This window comes from Harmonia axyridis, chromosome 2, assembly GCF_914767665.1.
Source record: "Harmonia axyridis chromosome 2, icHarAxyr1.1, whole genome shotgun sequence".
Lineage (NCBI taxonomy): Eukaryota > Metazoa > Arthropoda > Insecta > Coleoptera > Coccinellidae > Harmonia > Harmonia axyridis.
This window is the reverse complement of record NC_059502.1, coordinates 58367167-58388381: the sequence shown is the minus strand read 5'-3', so window position 1 is coordinate 58388381 and position 21215 is coordinate 58367167. Positions and strand designations below refer to the sequence as shown.

General features: G+C 35.9%; 1 protein-coding gene across 1 annotated transcript; it reads right to left on the bottom strand.

Annotated features, from left to right (window-relative positions):
- Window positions 1–1521: 1521 nt before the first annotated feature.
- Window positions 1522–12715, bottom strand: LOC123672219 (zinc finger protein 709-like). The gene is made up of 5 exons (XM_045606234.1): window positions 12486–12715; window positions 7010–7275; window positions 6798–6901; window positions 4934–5145; window positions 1522–2315 (listed from the first exon to the last, which is right to left on the bottom strand). The coding sequence occupies exons 1-5, from the start codon at window positions 12544–12546 to the stop codon at window positions 1786–1788; spliced, it is 1173 nt and encodes a 390-aa protein (XP_045462190.1). The 5' UTR covers window positions 12547–12715; the 3' UTR covers window positions 1522–1785.
- Between the last annotated feature and the right edge of the window lie 8500 nt (window positions 12716–21215).

Genomic DNA, 21215 nt, shown 5'->3' with positions numbered 1-21215 from the left:
ATCTTTATCGTCAACCAGATATGTAATAATGATCCTAAGATGACAAATCCTCATACTGATATGATAGGTAGTGCTTAAATATTTTTTGTTCATAAACATACCAGAAGCGCCTAGAATTGCATTACAAATCAGCACATATACAGGGTGTACACTTTTAAAACGGCATAACTTCAAGGGGAGATTATACAAGTGATTTGCAACAAAAATTTCATATAACACATGGTCGAAGTGTTGGCGGTTATTCTTCAATTTAACATTTCTTGATTTCACGGAATTCATCACTTTTTTCCACAAAACCAATTATATCTTATCAATTTCAGCATCCTCATTGAATTTGATCATATATTCCGAAGGAGCATTAAATTTGCCTTAATATGAGAAGTCATGCATGAGTGGCAAAAGAGTTTTACTGACGAGTGTGGTGAGGAAGATGTCTGAAGACATCGAAATAAGCCGTATCTCTCCATTCGTTTTATGAATGAAAAACAATAAGTGAGAATATGTTTTCTTTGCAGTAAAAACTTCTCTATTTTGCAGGCCAACATTTCGACCATGTATTATATGACATTTTTTGTTGCAAATCACTTGTATAATCTCCACTTGAAGTTAGGCCGTTTTAAAAGTGTACACCCTGTATATATGCTAATTTTCATCGTTGGAATTGACCATATTCACCGTCGCCATACTGTTGTGCGACAATACCAACTACTCAGTGTTCCCAACGGAGAAATATTGAGTTTACTAGAAAAATATCGCTTATATCAAAAATACTATCAGCCATAGAGATTATTCTTGCACTGAATATTTCCAAAAATGGAGCGAAGCCTTCATTTTTACACTCAGCCTTAGTTAATTTGTATATAAAACTACCTTTCACTAATGTTTTTATTTCCAAAAGGTGAAATTTTTGCGAAATATTGTCCCAAACAAGCCTATCTGGCGTAGCAGCCAGAAAAGGTACTCCGGAATTCACACATAAACCACAATTATAAACTTTATATTGTGGAATTTTTCTAGTAAACTCAATATTTCTCCGTTGGGAACACTGGGTAGTTGGTATTGTCGCACAACAATATGGCGACGGTGAATATGGTCAATTGCTATGATATTCACATTTCAATCGTATCATCTAGTTTTTTCTTATGTTTGAATCCTTTTCTATATACTGTTCATATTGTTAATGAGCCTAAATAAGCACCTGAGCTCAACGTTTTGAGGTAAAACATTGAAAAACATTTTGTAACGAAGATGCAGCAACATAAACGCCATGATTGTTGTACAATGTTTTGTTCTTTAGCTTCATGGATGGGGTTTTTATAAACTATCTCAACAACGCAGTTGACTCTGGAATTTTCCGTTTCACAAGCATACTGTTCATAAAAAAATAATCAACAAAAATTCCAAGCCAGCATCATTTATAGAGAATTTATAACGACCATGTATCACATATCTATTGATATTTCATATTTTTATACTTATAATGAAAAAAATATTTCGTTAAGCGCGTTTAACTTTCTTAGAGATGTTGTATTTATTTTATTTATAATTCGATTTATACATTTTTCTTTATATCCAATATCCGAACATTTTTGCATTATTTAGTCTATATCTTCAAAAAAGCTTCGGATATACTTTAACAATGAAACATTCAACATTTAAACATGAGAAACTGAATTTCCAAATCCCTACATTCAAATATTCAAGAACACCTATAGATTATTGAATGGCCCCCTCTTTAGGAATTTCTTTTTTTAAATGCACGAATAAATCAAACTGATATTCGAGTTAAACGACAATAGTTCTGGCAACACCGAATTCGTTGGGTCTGTTTGGGCCGCAAAAGATTTTGTTATCTTCGAACGTTTTCTTAGGCCCTGTCGAGAAATCCATAGGCTGATCTTGAGAAATGCAATAATGAGTAGATTTACCAGTGCTTATGACAGTGGACGGGTGCTGCAGTCTGGAGTAGAGCAAACGTTCTGGATTTGGCGATATGACGGTCGATCTATAAATCACAGAAGGCTTTGGATAGCTTTCCATCACCTTTCTGACGTTGACGTCTACGTTGCCCACGGACATTATGACTGGCGTTGGAGATGCTTTGCATTTTTCTGACCCAGCTGGGGAATTCCTACCGTGGATCCTCATACAGGAAGATTCCTCGTGTTTGTAAAGGTAGGACTTCAAGGCGAAAGCCTTACCGCACCTACCACATATGTGAGGTTTTGTATTGGAATGTGTTTGGATGTGTGCTCGCAGATTGGACTTGTCGGCGAAAGCCTTACTGCAAATTGTGCATTTGAAAGGCTTTTCTCCTGAAAAGAGAGAATTGAGTTAATTCCTTGATTTAAGATTAAAAAATATCATGATTTCAGGATCTAATATATGGCTTCAATAGTGTTAGTCTTATTTGAGCTTAACATTGTGATTCAAATTATAATATGAAGGGTTTTCCAATAAAAAGTTTCATTTTGATATTTTGATATTAACAAAAAACCTATATAAAGAGAAATCAATGGATATTCATTTCATTGTAAAGAGGAAGGTATGCCATTAACGATGAAAAACGATATCAGTCAAATGGCTGCCAATACTACTGTTGCAGTACCATATCCTTTCCATGAAATATTCCAAGACCAATTTGCACATTTGCGGCTGTATCTCCTTGATAACTTCACGAATTACATCTTTGATGTCTTGAATCGATTGTGGAGCATTGGCTAGACCTTATCTTTCACGTGTCACCTCCACAACACTCCTCCCCCCAAAAAAAGATGAGAGGTGTTAAAACACAAGATCTTGATGGCCAATTATGATACCCTCTTCAAGAAGTAACACAGAAAGGAAACTTTTGTTATAAAATTGCGATTGTTTTGATGCTTGTGTGGGATGTAGACTTCTCTTGTTGAGAATAAACGTCGTCCACATCAATATACTATTTAACTTCCGGCCATAAAATCATTAATTATAGTTCGGCAGCTCAATCCATTCATCTTTATAGTTACACCAGACCCATTTTCGAATGAGTAAGGTCCAATCACACCACCAGTCCAAAAATCGAACTAAATAGTTGAGAATGAAGAGGTTTTTCAACAATCATTCTTGGATTTTCTGAGCCCCAAATAAAGGGTGTTTTTTTAGAGCTATATAATTTTAAATTGCAATAATCAACGATATATTATTCGATAAACATGAATTTTATTTATCCGCCAGATAATCTTGTGGCATTACATTTTAAATATGATTTGTGGCATATGACCGCCACGGCTGGTTCGGATGTAGTCCAATCTGGATGTCCAATTTTCGATGACTTTTTCCAACATTTGTGGCCGTATATTGGCAATAACATGGCGAATGTTGGGTTTGTGGCTTATCCGCATAGACCAATGACTTAACATATCCCCACAGAAAGTAGTCTAGCGATGTTAAATCACAAGATCTTGGAGGCCAATTCACAGGTCCAAAACGTGAAATTAGGCGGTCACCAAACTTGTCTTTCAATAAATCGATTGTGGCACGAGCTGTGTGACACAGCTCCTGGACATCATGGTTGTTCAATTCAGGAATGAAAAAGTTAGTAATCATGGCTCTATACCGATCACCATTGACTGTAACGTTCTGGCCATCATCGTTTTTGAAGAAGTACAGACCAATGATTTCACCAGCCCATAAAGCGCACCAAACAGTCAGTTTTTCTGGATGTTAACGGTGTTTCGACATACACTTGAGGATTAGCTCCACTCCAAATGCGGCAGTTTTGTTTGTTGACGTAGCCATTCAACCAGAAGTGCGCTTCATCGCTAAACAAAATAAAATGGACGTAGTGCGCGATACGTATTCCGCACAGAACCATTATTTCGAAATAAAATTGCACTATTTGCAAGCGTTGTTCAGGCTTGAGTCTATTCACGATGAATTGCCAAACCAAACTGAGAATAAATCACTTGACAGCTGTTAAATCGGTCGCCATCTTGAACAGTAATGCCAACTTAAAGTTATATACCTCGAAAAAAAACACCCTTTACAACAATTCTGCTTATTAACGCAGCCTCTGAGATGAAAATAGGCCTCATCACTGAAGATGATTTTTCGATGAAAATCCAGATCATTTCCATACATTTCAAGGACCTAATCCTCGAAGATACGATGTTGCTGATGATCAACCGGCTCGAACTATTGTGTTGATGGAACTTTAAAAGCCTTAAGACCTGAGTTTTATGCAAAGTACAACGGCCCCAATGTAGTTTCGTTTGTTGAATGCTTAATTCCCAAGATAGCCGAAGAATCGACAAATTTGGGTTTTCATCAACACTATGCAATATTCTCAGTTGTTCTTGAGCGACGCTCATGATTTCTATTCTTCACATCACTAACTTGTCCCAACAGCGCAAATTTGTGTACCAGTTTCACTATTGCCAGCCGAAAAGTTGCTTCACAACGACCCAAAAGTGCTTTAGTTTTGCGAACTGTGACTGCAAAATTTTCACCATTTTGTAGTGATTTTTTAAAATTTCAATGAGTTGTTTAAGCGTGGTATCGGTCCATTTTTAGTAATTTTTTTTTTTTTTTTTTTTTTTTTTATTAACTGTTTATTGCATATTTACAATCTACTTATATAGTAATTAGTAAATGTTATAAGTATTGGTTCAGACGTGGATTTTCTTGTCAAATGCTAAAAGATCTGTCAGCAGCCCAGATATAATAATAATAATAATGCCTTTATTGAAGATAATAGAAAATATTACAATTAAAAAAAAAAAAACATCAGAAAAAATCAATTACAGGGCGGAGTTCAGATGGTGATGAAGCCATACACCCCTGCTCTTCCACTCAAACCCTATTGCTTGCGTGCTATTCTCTTTGGAAAACCCTTTAAAATATCAATTTCAAATGTTTCATAAACTTTCTTATTGAAAGGGGAAAAGGTACTCACCCGTATGTGTTCTAATGTGTCCTTGAAGTAGCCACGGCCTCGAAAAACATTTTCCGCAAAATTGACACTTGCAACCCTGGTTGTGAGTTCGAACGTGCATTGAGAACGCAGGCATACTGACGTAGAGTTTGTCGCAATGAGGACATCTTCGAGCCTTTTTATCAGCTGGACTGCGGTGAGTTTGGCGATGCCGTGCCAAATTGGAAGAGGTGCTGGAAAAAATATATTCAATTATTTTCTATATAAGTAATATATATCCACTTTCAACACTGACATGAACCAAAGCCGAAATAATTCGAAAGCCGAAGATTATTCATACAGAAGGAAATAATAAATTGGACCTTGAACATCATTCCTACGTCTGATCATTATCGTTATTTATTTATTTTGAATCGTTGCGGCTCGATCGGTCTTCTAAACAGCGGTCACATTGATCTTTTGCTCTTAACCCTACTCATTCATACAGACATAAGGAGGCCATTGATATTAACGAAACCAACAACATCCTTAGGAGCCTTGATAGCTCTTGGGTATCCAGGACTGACTTTCCCATATGAGTGGTTCTTAGGCCAGTCAACCCCGGACATTTGCACACCATGTGTTCAGCTGTTTCTACCTCCGTTCCACAGAACCTGCAAATCTCATCTGCTGACTTTATCATGCGCTACAAAAGATATTTGCACAGATAGTGGCTTGTCAGAAATCCCACCATTACCCGAAGTTAAGCTTCAAGAGCTTTCTGATATAGGCCGATGAAAGCACCAAGGGCAAGACCTGGAGTACTCCTCCAGAGAGTTATTCTATTTTCCAAAACCCTTTCCTGGATCTCTGCTTTATATTGGTCTTCTTCAAGCCCACAAAAAAGTTTAAAACCCACAGGTGTTAACCTTGATGCTCTTTTCGCAAGTTAATCGACTGTCTCTTCAATGACACAAAGCCTCGGTACTTGTAGTAGAGTTACTTTATTGCCCATGGCCACTTGCTTTGTCATATTACCTCTGGTTATGTGATTCCGGGGACCTCAGCGTGGCCTGCCTGTACGTAATGATATAAATATTCCTACCTTAAGGTTTCTCTTAAGATACTCTTAAGCGCACGTATATACACCTAGTCAGCTAGTGTCTCCGTTTGGGAAGGCTCACTTCCCAGGGCTTAAGATATCCTTAATTTAGGTCCGTATATCCCAATGCTTGTGCCTCTCTACGATTTTGGTTCATTGGTATACCATAGGGAAGACTTTTTGTCCAAACGATTTATGAAGTTTATTGCAAGGAAGCGGTCATCAATCCAATGGTTTTGCCGAGAGGTTTGAGTCAAAGTGATTGAATATCCTCATATGCCAACCCAGTTTCTAGGTCGGAGCTTCACGTTACGAGATTTATTGCTTCCAGCAGGGTACACCACGTCTAACCATACTTTACTGATACTTGTGATACATCGCGAAATTTAAGTATATAACTATCTAATTTCAAGTCCGTCACATTATGTGGAGGATAGGTAGAAGTAAGTATTCAGCCTCTCGTTATATCACATATTTCCTAAATAGCTGAAAGATCAGAGATCGGGCTGGCCACGTTAATAAATTAACAAGGTTTTGTTGAAAGTCATTCAAGGTAACTGTTTCAAAATGTGGCCAAGTTTGATTGATATGGACTATGGATTGTCGAGGATTCGAAAGTAGTATAGAATATGAAGTGCTTTTACTTTCGACTACTGCGGTAAACGCTGACCAAATTGGAGTTTTTGTTCACGAATCTCTTATTTTTTGAGTATGTTTGTTACACTTATTTGGATTTCTTATTTAGTGGTGTCTCTTATCGATTGAAATGATCTATGCTATCATAAAGAATTTATGGATTAGTACCTGTAAGTTTTTCCACATTCAGGACATTCGTGATCTCCTTGTTCACTTGTTGTAGGTGAGTTTCCTTCTGTCTTTTGACTTAACGATGATTTAGAATTACTAACCTGTAATTAATTTGTTATTTGATAATCAAATCCTTATATTGTGAAGATAATCAAACAAAAACTTGAGTTTTCTGTAATATAGGATATATTGACATCGATTTTACTCACTTTATTCAAATGTGGTCTTGGAATCTTTGAAGATTTGTCGAAGAGTTTATGGGTATAGCCTGAATAGAATGTTTCCGAGGCAGACGCTGAACATTTACCCAAGAATTTTTTCTGGTCGAGAATTTCTCCTGTAGCAACTGCGATTTCGGCTAGTTTAGTCAAATTGTAGAGTTCATCTGGACAGCCAAAAATGTTGTCAGGGAGTTTAGTCGACGATCCTTGTACTAAGTTTTCATTTTCACCTTGCTGAGTACTGTTATGATCACCTGAGATAAAAAGTTATCTTTAATAATCTCTATTTATCAGTGATGAAAAAAAGTTATTTATATTACATTATTGGTATATCTTTTCGATATTGTAATGAGGAGGAAGTTCATAGGAAGCGGAGAAGCGATAGACAATCCTAAGACCTGACGAGAATAAAATAACAACAGCTATAGAGGGGCATCGAGTACCTTCGCCGGCCTTTTTAGTGTATACAGGGGCTTTTATCTCTTACGTTGATAGACTGACATCGAATAATTGACAGAAATTATAAATGCATGCAGTGCAGATATAAAATCCAGGATCATAGAAGAAGTCTATACCGCTGAGAGAACAATTATAAATGTTTATGAAAAGTTGTAGTGCTTGTATCGGCGATTATGAGAGCTGTCAGCATTAAACTTTATCTCTCAAATACCTAAAGTGGGGCCGCTATTAGTGGAAGAACGCGCCGAGAGTGGTTTCAACGCATCAAGAACGGTGATTTTGATGTCGAAGACCTGTATGGCGATGAAAGTTTTCGAAGATTCACAATTGGAGGCATTACTTGATCAAGACTCGTGTCAAAAGCAACAAGAATTGGCAGAATCATTGGGAGAGACGCAACAAGCCATTTCAAAACGCTTGAAAGTCATGGGAATGATTGAACCGAGAGATGTTGAACGGCGTTTGTTTGCTTGTGAACAGCTGCTTGCAAATCAAAGACGGAAGGGATTTCTGCATCACATTGTGACTGGGGACGAAAAATGGGTTCATTACGATACTCCCAAGCGCAGAAAATCATGGGGATATCGCAGCCAAGCTTCCACGTCGACGACCTAACCGAATATTCACGGTTCCAAGGTCATGCTCAGTATTTGGTGGGACCAGCTCGGCGTAGTGTATTATGAGTTGTTAAAACCGACTAAAACAATCACATACGATCGTTATCGAAAGCAATTAATGCGCTTGAGCCGAGTATTGAATGACAAACGGCCGCAATACAACGAGAAACATGATTAAGTGATTCTACAGCATGATAATGCTCGTCCCAATGTCTCGAAAGGGGTCAAAACATACTTGGAAACGTTGAAATGGAAAGTCCTACACCACCCGCCGTATTCTCCAGACGTTGCTCCCTCGGACTAACACTTGTTTTGATCAATGGCGCACGGCCTGACTGACCAGCATTTCCGGTCTTATGAAGAAGTAGAAAATTGGATCGATTCGTGGATCTCTTCAAAAGATGACCAGTTTTTTTAACGCGGGGTTCGTACGCTGCCTGAAAGATGGGAGAAAGTAGTGGCCAGCGATGGACAATACTTTGAATCATAAATGTATAACCAGTTTTTTACAATAAAGCCTCGAATTTCGGCGGAAGCAAAGTTGTACGGCTTGTATAATTTCGGACTTTCGGAGTCACAAAGACTGCACAAGAACTTATTCGATTTGAAATTCAAAATCAATAACTAATAATTCTATATTTTGTTTTCGAATATTCTGTAAAATATGAGGAAATAAAATTTGCTGTTTTTAGGCGCGTTTTCATCATCCAATCTATTAGTGAACTAACCCATGTTGAAAAATGCAAATAACAAAAACTATTGCCATTGATAAATTGAACTAGCTTTAGTTTTGTTCTGTTTATTTTACTTTAGGAAACATATAGTATTATATTATTATAAAAAGGTGGTTCAGTTCTTACAAGTGGTCTTAATGTATCTCTAAATTTGAAAAAAATGAAAGCTCTAATAAAATATCATTAGCTTTGGACTTCTAGTGATATACTGACGATTTTCTTTGGAGTTGATTAATTATACCTTGTTTGAAATATACACACCGGTAAAATTAGGGGAACTAACAAAATTTCAATGAAGTTTGTGGTTAATTTTTTTCTTAAACCTTTGACCTACTTTAGCAATTTTTTTTCAGTTGTAGCTTGATTCTTCGGGATTGTTTAGATACAGGGGCTGTTTTCATGAAAGATGAAATATTCATTGGTTAGAGGAACTTAGTTCATTCACAGCATAATAAAGACGGCTATGGTTCATGATATGTATAAAGTCTTGCATTAACTGCTTCGGACAACAGATCGAATAATGAACCGAACGTTGTAATAATGAACGTTTCATTGGTTTAATGGAAGTTGCTTCTTGATTCACTGAAAACAATTCAATGAAAACAATTCGATGAACAACTTTTCACTGTATTAAAGTCTCTGTTCATCGGTCGAGAAGGGATGACTGAATACGTTCATGGGATTTATGCACACTTTTGGTTCAGTGTATCCATTAACTTAAAGAGCTTTAGAGCGATTCAAAACATTAATTTTCTGTTCAACAACGGTAATATATAAAGTGCTTAATTTGTCTCAAAATTAAGATATTGCAATTAATAAACAGAGGAAATGTTCAGAAAAGGTCAGGAAACATCTGAACGTTCGTAAATTCTGTCGGCTATCAACGATTCACTCCACAGGATGTTCTGAATAAAAGTTTATTTACACTGTTTTTTGTCCGCCCCTGTTTATAACAAAAAATGAAGTAACTGAGGACGGCATTTGAACATGTATATTCCTGAGGAATCAAGCTATAATGCAAAAAAATTGCTGAAAGGAATTAAATAGAAACTGAACTACAAATTTCGTTGAAATTATGTATGTTAGTCTAATTTCGCCGGTGTACATACAGGGTGTATCTGCATAACACAACACAACAAAAAATGGGGGTGATTCTGAGATGAAAATCAAGGTAGGTATTTAGTATAACATTTTCGAAAAACCTCCTACCGAAAAAGTTACACTACTCTGAAGATTAACAAAAAAATTTTCAACAAATGTTAGAATTGTATTGTCGATATTCGATAGGTTTTTGTTCATTGTTTTTTCTCTATTGTTTTAGTTGTAAATCTCTTAGCCTAGTAGAATCATAATTTGGGTGGCTCTTGTTCAATAAAATGCTACTCAACATAAGCTTGCAATACATTTATGTTTTTCTCGTAAATGCTCGAGTTTGCGAAAAAATTTGTTGAGATAGAAATGTTAGTAAATGAATTGAATATTTTGGGGGTTGACTATTTCAATCCCTTCTAAACATACTTCAGGGTTGAAAAAATTCCAAAAAGTGTAGTTTTATTGACAAATAATTTTCACCATGTTTCTTGTATTTAGCTAGATAAACAAGGAAATTAAAAAAGGAAACAATTTCTTTTGTAAATCTTCGGAGGGGTGTGACTTTCAAAAATTTTATATGGAACGCTCACCTTAATTTTTATCACAGAAACACCCCTCACGTTTTTTAGGTGTTATTCAGATACAGTATATGTAGGTTTAACAAGATAATATATAGTTTTATATATTCCCATTGAAAAAAACATCCTTTCGCCGGAATCTCATGACATTATAAATATTTCAATACTGAACAGTCAAAAAATATACATTTTCTTGGAAGCCCCTTGCTTAGATGTTTTTTCTCAGCAGGGGAGATCCTGATGTGCACCTACTTAGCAGTGGAACCTGTCACCTTAACTCACTGGTAGCAGATGAATAATATTTGGCGTATTCAAAAAGTCATTAATCAGAAAAGAAGCAACAGTCTTCAACTTCATACTGGTGAATATGATGGTATAAAGCAGAATATTCAATTACGATTAGTGTTTTACAGGTACCTACTTCAAATCGTAATTGAGATGATTACGATTAAATAAGGGATATATGTATCGAGACAATAAAAAATAAATATGAATATATTTATATATAATGATGATTACATTTTTTATTTGAAATTGATGAATGTACCCTTCATTTAATTTTCGATTCATATTTACCCTCTTCTCAAGTAGGTATATGTAAACTTTTTTTAAGTTCTTGTTCCGCCAACCTTTCGCTATGTAATTTGGTCAGTATGTCTATATTTTTTGGGTTTTGAATTGAGAATGATACAAAATTATCGCGTCAGCTTGTTCAAAAAATAATAATTGATCGACCTTAGAAAATTGAAGCGAAATATCGAAAAACAAACAGACCGTGTGAAGAAATGATACAGCACCTAGTTGAGGGAATGAGCGCTCATAATCTTATTATTTCGGTGACAACAGACCCTGTTGAAATTTCGATGTAAAATAATAATTTCAGGGAATACCAGAACCATACAAATTTTGAGCAGAATATGAAAAAAAATGCCCCAATATTTCCATATCAACTAGGTTGAAATTTAGTTTATGCATGTGAAATAATTACTCGAATTCCGGGGGTATTGGATCATCACATCCCTCATCTAGATGGACTAACCGACAACAATAACATAATAAAAAATCACATTTTTTTATATATTATATACATAAACACTATATATTGTTATATCCAAGGTTCCAATAGGGTATACCTAAATGACGAGCGCGCTGAAAGTCAATGCTTTTCTAATTTTCTCCATAATAATTATCATTCTCCCCTGACCAATTTCGAATTGACTGATACAAAAAGGTGACTTGTTTAATTACAGGGCATTATTGTAATACAATATGAAAAACCAAATACCTTTCAATCTATTCGATGCATAATATAGTTGATTTTCATGATGTATCTGAAAAGAAAGATTGTTTTATCGATGTAAGATTTTTGGACTTTTGTCTCACATTTTTCAATATTTCATCAATCAAAAACCATCATGGTTTAAATTGCCAAAAATGAAGGTAATAAACATCTCGCTACGTTTGAATTCAATTAATTATCAAGTATTATTGTTATTGTCAATTTTTAATTTTGTTCCTTGGGTAGAATACTTATTATGGAGTTATTTCATATTTGGAATAAACTGCGTCATGATCATTTTGATAACTATTTTCAATAAGCGTCAATGCGGTAGCATGATACGTTGTTCTCTCAAAAATTGAACAGAACAAAAAGCCTAAAGCACATACTTCTTTTATTTTATTGAATTCCTATCTTTTGAAAAAAACATATAGATGTTGTTGATAACCATAATTCTAAATGTAAAAAGTGAAGATATAGTAATAGGTTTCAAAACATTTATATATGCTATGTAGATAATATTTTTTTATGGTCAAAAGTTCGGTAGTACCATTTTCTTCTGAGGATCATATTGAACGATTATAGAAGGCGTAAATGGGAAGATATGTAGTTTCATGATCACATTGAAGACTGCTTCATAACAGACAAACTAACATCTATTTCCAATAAGTCTATTTAAAGCGGGTCCAAAGAACACGCACTCACCTGTATGCGTCATTTCTTCCAAGTTGTAACGTCGGTTAGTGAGGAGGAAAGCTCTCGGCATGCCTTCTTTACCACCAGATTTTCACCGCGGCCTTTTCATCAAACGATAAACTTTGCCTTCTGATAGAGAGGAACCACAACAGGTGCGCCTAAAAAATTTTGACAACTAGTTGATTGCGCTGACACACAGAGCTGACTCGATTTTCTGGATCCGGGAAGGCACTGTTGGCCAAAAGGTTGGAAAGTGACTAAGTTTGAGAAACACGGTAGCTGTTCTATATTTAAATTGTCGACGCGTGCCAAGAATCAGAGCAGTAGGGATGTGCCGGCTGATTGTTTCAAGAGACCTTAGAACCCTTTGTGCGACGAAGACAGATCCATGCGGTGCGATGGCCCTCCCGCACTGCCATCCAGATTTCCGAAACTGCGGCAAATGGGACATGGCAGCAGCCGCCACTGGAGACCGGCACACGTGCCACACCTTTCCTCATCTTGCAGGATCTCCCAGGCATACGGCACTTCTTCAAAATGTTTACATCTTTCGTTATGCTTCACAAGTAAACTGCTCACCGGATGAAAATTATATTTCATCAATTAAAATATGTATCTGAACATATAAGCTCAATCTGTGATGTGCTTACCGGATGAAAATTATATTTTCTCTATACGGTACTAAATACAGTGCTGAAATGAACTCATTACTGCATTGTATTCAGTTATATTTTTCGTTTTGTGGTTGTCAACACCGACTTCCGATCCTATCAAATTTCAACACACTTCAATTGTCAATATAATTTGGATATAGTGAAATGATTTGCAACTTTATTCGCAATTTCTCTTGATTCTGGTAGTGTTAAATCGCCTTCGCCAGACATATTCACGAATTTAATGGGTAATTACAAATTATTTCAAAATTCGAAACGTACGATTCAAATTCTAATTCCGTAATCTGTCAATTTTCGTAACAGTCACACCAACTGCCAAGATACAATACAAAAGTCACTAGAATGTTCATATAATCTGAACTTTTCATCGAATTTCGACAATATTTCACAAAACTTGACTGAAATAGAGAAAATATCGTCTAATACTCGTTGCAGAAGGCAATTCCTACACTCATGCTTTCAAATTTCGCATTCGTGTTGGAATAAGAGCCCATTCTGCAACTTGTTTTAGAATATACTATTATCAGATAAAATAAGTATCTGAACATATACCTAAAAGGTTGCAATGATAACCATTGATGATTATAATAAATTCATGGTTATAATTAATAAAAATTATAATTTTTTTTCAAATTTAACTGACGCGCTTACCAAACCAATATGAAACTTGTAATATAGGTACACAATATGCAACAGGGAGGCAGCTTGCCTTTTCTGGTACCTATTCTGTGATAGCTGATTACCTACGATCCTACGAAGAGGTGAGCTGAAATCAGTAATTGCGCTCATCTGATGACCAGTTGAAATAAGTATCAAAAAGGATACAATTTTATTGCAAATACATTCGAAGCGCACAGTTCTAACACTGCATTTGTTTCTATTTTTTAATATACAGTGTGTGAATAAAGTAATAAGGAACAAAATTCATAATTTCGTTATTGATTATTATTTTCAAGCAAAACGCTGGAACAGATCAATTGTAGTTTTTAATTAACCACCTTATGGCATCAAAATTTCACTTATGACGTAATTCGTTTTTACAGAGTGATGTCATATATTTTTTTTAAATGACTTGCCCAATTTTTGTTTCCTGATTTACTAGACGACTCAATTGGTGATGTGAAAAATTGGTACCTACCGTAGATGAAATACAAAGTTGTTTATTACTGGTGCTATCAACTTGAAACATAACATACTTCTCCCTCTTGAAAGCGATAATGAACTAATGAACCGTAAAAGATGCGAATTTGTTACTGCCGTGGCTATTTCAAATAGAAGTGAAATTAGTATTGGTTCATTTCAATGGAAAAAATTTTCGTTCTTTGCCTTGGAGAGAATTTTGAAATTTTATATTTCGGAAGACTTACCACCAATATCCGGCATATCTACGCCCTTGACTTGCATACCAATTTCACAGAAGAGTAAGAGAGATCTATGACTATCTGTTGAGATTACTATATATACTGTAAATTCATATTGTTTTTTGAAGGGAAGAATACAGTTGAAGCAAACTCTTGGCTTGATGAAGAGTTTCCGGGGTCTGCACCAGGAAAATCAGCCATCATTGATTGGTATGCTAAGTATAAACGTGGTTAAATGAGCACCGAAGACGTCGAATGCAGTGGATGCCCTAAAGATGCTGTCATCGACGAAAAAATCAAAAAAGTTCACATTATAATTTTGAATGACCGTGAAGTGAAATTGATCGAGATAGCAGACATTGTGAAGATGTCATCTGAACGTGTACATCATATCATTCACGAATATTTGTACATGAGAAAGCTGAGTGAAGAATGGGTGCCACGCGAACTCACAATCGATCAAAAGCAACAACGTGTTAATGATTCTGACCAGTGTTTGAAGCTGTTTAGGTGCAATAAACCTGAATTTTCGCGTCGATATGTGATAATGAATGAAATATGGCTCCATCATTTCACTCCGGAATCCAATCTACAGTCAGCGAGTCACCTTAGTGGACTGCACACGATGAACCGAATCCAAAGCGAGGAAAAACACCACAGTCAGCTGGCAAGGTTATGGCATCAATATTCTGGGATGCGCAAGGTATAATATTCATTGATTACATCCAAAAAGGCCAGAGCATCAACAGTGATTATCATATAGCGTTATTGTATTGTTTAAAGGATAAAATCGTAAAAAAAACGGCTCCATTTAAAGAAAAAAAAGAAGTTGTTTCATCAAGACAATGCGCCGTGTCACAAATCAATGAAAACAATGGCAAAATTGCATGAATTGGACTTCGAATTGCTTCTGCATCCACCGTATTTGCCGGATCTGGCCCCCAGCGACTTTTTCCTATTCTCAGACTTCGAAAGAATGTTGGCTGGAAAGAAATTTAGCGCCAATGAAGAAGTAATCGCCGAAACTGAAGCCTACTTTGAAATGAAAGACAAATCGTACTACAAAAATGGTATCGAAAAGTTGGAAGATCGTTATGATTGCTGTATCGCCCTCGAAGGCAAATATGTTGAATAATAAAATCGAATTTTGGCAAAAAAAATGTGTTTTACTATGATAGACCTGAGATATTTCAATTGCCCTTTATATAACGTCATAATAGTTATTTATGCAACAAGTGCAAAAAGTGAATGTTTATTGCACTCGACGTGGACCGTTAGGCCGAGTTGGACAACACGTCGAGTGCAATAAACAATTTTTGCACGAGTTGCATACAACATGTTTTCTACGTTCATGCAAAAAGCAAAAAATGATTTATTGAGGTGCGGCACTAGGTGTAGGAAAATGAAAAGCGCAACTTGAATACTTTATTATTAATATCGATTTGCATTGAAACAGGAACTAATACGTTACGAACAATTTAACTCAAACTATTTTTACCCTCAATGTTGAAAGTGAATGAACAATATGAATGAACAGCGTATCTGATAAATATGTAGTGGGTTTGAACGCTTATGTTTGTCATGATGACAGTACGTTGAAGTAGAATGACAGATGAGTGCAATAAAAACTTTATTGCACTAGTGCAATACAGAACTTCTTTTTCCACTAAATTTAGTTCAATAAAGTATCACTTTTTGCATGAATGTAGAAAAAACTAATTTCATGTGAGTACATGATTAAAAAAATTTGCTGATGTTAGTTTATTAAAACGTACTTCAACTCATATATATACAAATCACATCACCTACAAATTCTGTGGCAGTGGCAACAGCACCATTTTCTTTGTTGATCCGTTGATCCGTTGATCTAAAGAGGAAACTGCGCACATGTCTGACAAGTTGGTACAGTAACAGGGGATTTTTATGAATCAGTGAAAATAGTGTAGCAAGAAGTGGTCGTGGCAGGCGGCCAACAGAATTAGACGCCTTGCGTCTCGGTGCATTCCTGCACCCAATATAGATTTAACTTGAGTAATGTCGGTGGAATTTACTCGAGAAGCGTCTAAGCCGACAACTGTTTTCACCTTAAGTTTTCCTGCGAAATACGTCCCCATCTCTGAATATACCAAAATAAAGCGTTTTCTTCATTTCTATATTGAGTTAGCTTTTGCCTTCTCAATTTCCTGAGTGATCATTGAAAATAAGACAATTCTGACAAATGAAGAACTTAAATTACCTTTTTGCAGAATTATTGTTATCAAATAAAATTAGTATCAATCAGTGCTGATTTATACTATATTCCTTAAAAGGAATTTAGTCAATTTTGAATGTTTTTTTTTATTCATAATTTTCTGAATTGTTTTTTTTTATTTTTTTTTTTCATAATGCAATTGCTTCGAAAAATGGAACTTTGATTGCTTCAGAAGAATACAAAAAATAAACTACAAAACTATTTTTTCTATGACTACTAAGAAATATCGCTTTTATAACGGGTGTTTTTTTCGAGGTATATAACTTTAAGTTGGCATTACTGTTCAAGATGGCGACCGATTTAATAGCTGTCAAGTGATTTATTCTCAGTTTGGTTTGGCAATTCATCATGAAAAAACACACGCCTGAACAACGCTTGCAAATAGTGCAATTTTATTTCGAAAATAATGGTTTTGTGCGGAATACGTATCGCGCACTACGTCCATTTTATTTTGTTTAGCGATGAAGCGCACTTCTGGTTGAATGGCTACGTCAACAAACAAAACTGCCGCAGTGTGAAGTGAAGCTCATCCTCAAGTGTATGTCGAAACACCGTTACATCCAGAAAAACTGACTGTTTGGTGCGCTATATGGGATGGTGGAATCATTGATCCGTACTTCTTCAAAAACGATGATGGCCAGAACGTTACAGTCAATGGTGATCGGTAGTATAGAACCATGATTACTAACTTTTTCATTCCTGAATTGAAAACCATGATGTCCAGGAGCTGTGGTTCCAACAAGAAGGCGCAGCATGTCACACAGCTCGTGCCACAATCGATTTATTGAAAGACACGTTTGGTGACCGCCTAATTTCACCTTTTGGGCCTATGAATTGGCCTCCAAGATTTTGTGATTCAACACCGCTAGACTACTTTCTGTGGGGCTATGTAAAGTCATTGGTCTATGCGGATAAGGCACAAACCCTTGACCATTTGGAAGACAACATTCGCCGTGTTATTCCCGATATACGGTCACAAATGTTGGAAAAAGTTATCGAAAATTGGACGTCCAGATTGGACTACATCCGAGCCAGCCGTGGCGGTCATATGCCAGAAATCATATTTAAAATGTAATGCCACAAAATTATCTTGCGGATAAATAAAATTCATGCCAATCGAATAATCCATCGTTGTTTTATTGCAATTTAAAGTTCTATAGCTCTAAAAAAAACACCCTTTACAAGGATTTCCGTTAGGAGGTTTTATTTTTATATAAAAAAAGAGTATATTTTAAGACAAATCAATGAATCTTGTAAAGAGGAAGGTATGCTATAACGATGGAAAACGATATCAGCAGAATAGCAGCCACAGCTCTGTTACTTTTGCAGCACCATATCCTTTTCATGAAATCTTTCATGACTTTATCGCACATTTGCAACTGTATGTCCTCGATAACTTCAAGAATTCCATATTTGAGGTACTGAATCGATTGTGGATTATTGATATAGACCTTTTCTTTCACATGGTTCCAAATAAAAAAGTTTAAATGTGTTAAATCACAAGATCTCGGTGGCCAATTGTGATAACCTCTTGGGGAAAAAACAGGGCCAGGTAACTTGTCTTGCAAAATTGTAATTGTTTCATTGCTTGTTGGCACAAAGCGCCGTCTTGTTGAAAATAAGCGTCGTCCACATAAATATCTTCCACATCCGGCCATAAAAAATCATTAATCATAACTCTGTAGAGTATTCCATTCCAGCCCGAAAACCGCACCAAACAGTGACACTTTGAGGATGGAGAAGCTTTTTAACAATCTTTTTTTAATTTTCCCAGCTCTAAATGCGACAATTCTGCCTGTTGACGTAGCCTCAGATGTGAAAATGGGCTTCATCACTGAAGATGATTTTTCGTTGGAAATCCAGATTATTTTGATGCATCACAGGGACCCAATCATCTAAAATACGATGGTGCTGGCAATCAACAGCCTTGAGTTTGAGTTCTTTAACTGAAGTTTGAAATCCTTAAGACCTAAGCCTTTATGCAAAATATAGGATATTGTCGTTTGTGGAATGCATAATTCACAAGATCAATTTTTCACAAATATGTCACTATTTGAATTAAATATATTAAATTGTAAAACACAGCAGAGATAATTTTTCGATGCGAATAACTCAGTTCAGTTCTTTGATAACTGCAGTATTAAAATTTTGTGATGAAAATGATACAAGACCTGAAAACAACGGGTAAGTGTATACCGATGACGAATGCAAAAATCACAGATGGCAAAACAAGGCGGACACCGGCAAAGTGATAAAGGAAAATAATAAACCTCGGACATAGACGTGCTCGTAGTGCAATAAAAGTACTTATCTTGAAAGCGATAATAAACTCATAAACCGTAAAAGTGTCCGATTTTTTGCTGCCGTGTCGATTTGAAAGAAAGGTCAAAAGATTATTGGTTCAATTTGTGGAAAAATGTTGTTCTTCGTCTTTGAGAGAATTCTGAAATGTTATATTTTGAAATTCTTTGGGGGGGGGGGTGTTTAATCACCCCTATTCCCCCTATTTCTAGGCCCTTGGTTTTTAGTAACGGCATGATTTTTGCTTATCAAATTGATGGGTCATGATTTCTATAAAACTGTATTAAACTTGTATTGTACGGAAATTAATAAAAAATAAATAAATAAAAGTATTTCATCAAACAATATTATAAACAATACTCATTCAAAAACTTATGCAGAATGTATACAGTGCAATGAATGCTATCTGTTCCTGTTTACCTTTTTCTACAATAGGAACACATAATAGCACTTAAATATTGCTATCTCAGTAATTTTCATCTTATGACCCCAATTAATCAAAATAACGTTCAAAGCTGTCAAACAGGGGCAAACACGGGCACGTGTATGCCAGAAGTCAGGTTAGAAGCCAAGAGGGTAATCCTCAATTCTCGGACTGCCATTACAAATATTCACCCTCTACCCACCGTGTCAATATTCAGATGTTTACACTGTTGTTTCCGGAATTTTGTCTAGCGGCTGTCTAGTATCTGATGCAAGGACTCATTGACTTCCAATCTGCCCCTAAAGGTGCAGGTCTCTACTTCCTTTACAGGAGCCATCTGGACACTATTAGGATTTGGGGGGAAATGTCGCCATTCATCTTTCACCTTTCTCTAAATTTACTGACCACTTTGATGGAAATACCAATCATTTGAGATTATACTCAAATGATTGGCTGGTTTGATAACTAAAGGGTGTTTTTTTTCGAGGTATATAACATTAAGTTGGTATTACTGTTTAAGATGGCAACCGATTTAACAGCTGTCAAGTGATTTATTCTCAGTTTGGTTTGGCAATTCATCATGAATAGACTCACGCCTGAACAACGCTTGCAAATAGTGCAATTTCATTTCGAAAATAATGGTTCTGTGCGGAATACGTATCGCGCACTACGTCCATTTTATTTTGTTTAGCGATGAAGCGCACTTCTGGTTGAGTGGCTACGTCAACAAACAAAACTGCCGCATTTGGAGTGAAGCTAATCCTCAAGTGTATGTCGAAACACCGTTACATCCAGAAAACCTGACTGTTTGGTGTGCTTTATGGGCTGGTGGAATCATTGGTCCGTACTTCTTCAAAAACGATTATGACCAGAACGTTACAGTCAATGATGATCGGTATAGAGCCATGATTACTAACTTTTTCATTCCTGAATTGAACAACCATGATGTCCAGGAGCTGTGGTTCCAACAAGACGGCACAACATGTCACACAGCTCGTGCCACAATCGATTTATTGAAAGACACGTTTGGTGACCGCCTAATTTCACGTTTTGGACCTGTGAATTGGCCTCCAAGATCTTGTGATTTAACACCGCTAGACTATGTAAAGTCATTGGTCTATGCGGATAAGCCACAAACCCTTGACCATTTGGAAGATAACATTCGCCGTGTTATTGCCGATATACGGCCACAAATGTTGGAAAAAGTCATCGAAAATTGGACTACATCCGAGCCAGCCGTGGCGGTCATATGCCAGAAATCATATTTAAAATGTAATGCCACAAGATTATCTTGCGGATAAATGTAATTCATATCAATCGAATAATCCATCGTTGTTTTATTGCAATTTAAAGTTCTATAGCTATAAAAAACACCCTTTATCAAGGATTAAGTGGTAGAGCACCAATTGGTGAACTTCTTCTTGTGATTTCCAATTTATTTCGTTTTCTTTTTGATTTTTTGTATTCTGTAATAATATTTATGAGTGGAAATAAAGACTTCATTATATTATACTATTGTATCTCTTTTCTAATTAAAGATATTGAACACAGCACCAAAGTTGCAGGGCCCTGTATATACAGAAAAAAATCGGAGATGATAAATTTAAAGGCAGGCATTAAACTGCACTTATTGTTATGAGCTTTTTTCTAATACCAACTGATATTAACAACCGGATATCTGGTGATGAATGAATAATATTTTCTACGCATATATTTGATATTTACTAC

What these genes read in the sequence shown, in the direction of transcription:
- LOC123672219 (XM_045606234.1), bottom strand. Translation starts at nt 12,546, where the DNA reads ATGCCGAGAGCTTTCCTCCTCACTAACCGACGTTACAACTTGGAAGAA. An exon ending in GGAAGAAATGACGCATACAG is followed by an intron (nt 7,276 to 12,485) that starts GTGAGTGCGTGT and finishes TTTTTATCTCAG; the next exon opens with GTGATCATAACAGTACTCAG. An exon ending in ACACATTAGAACACATACGG is followed by an intron (nt 2,316 to 4,933) that starts GTGAGTACCTTT and finishes CTCTCTTTTCAG; the next exon opens with GAGAAAAGCCTTTCAAATGC.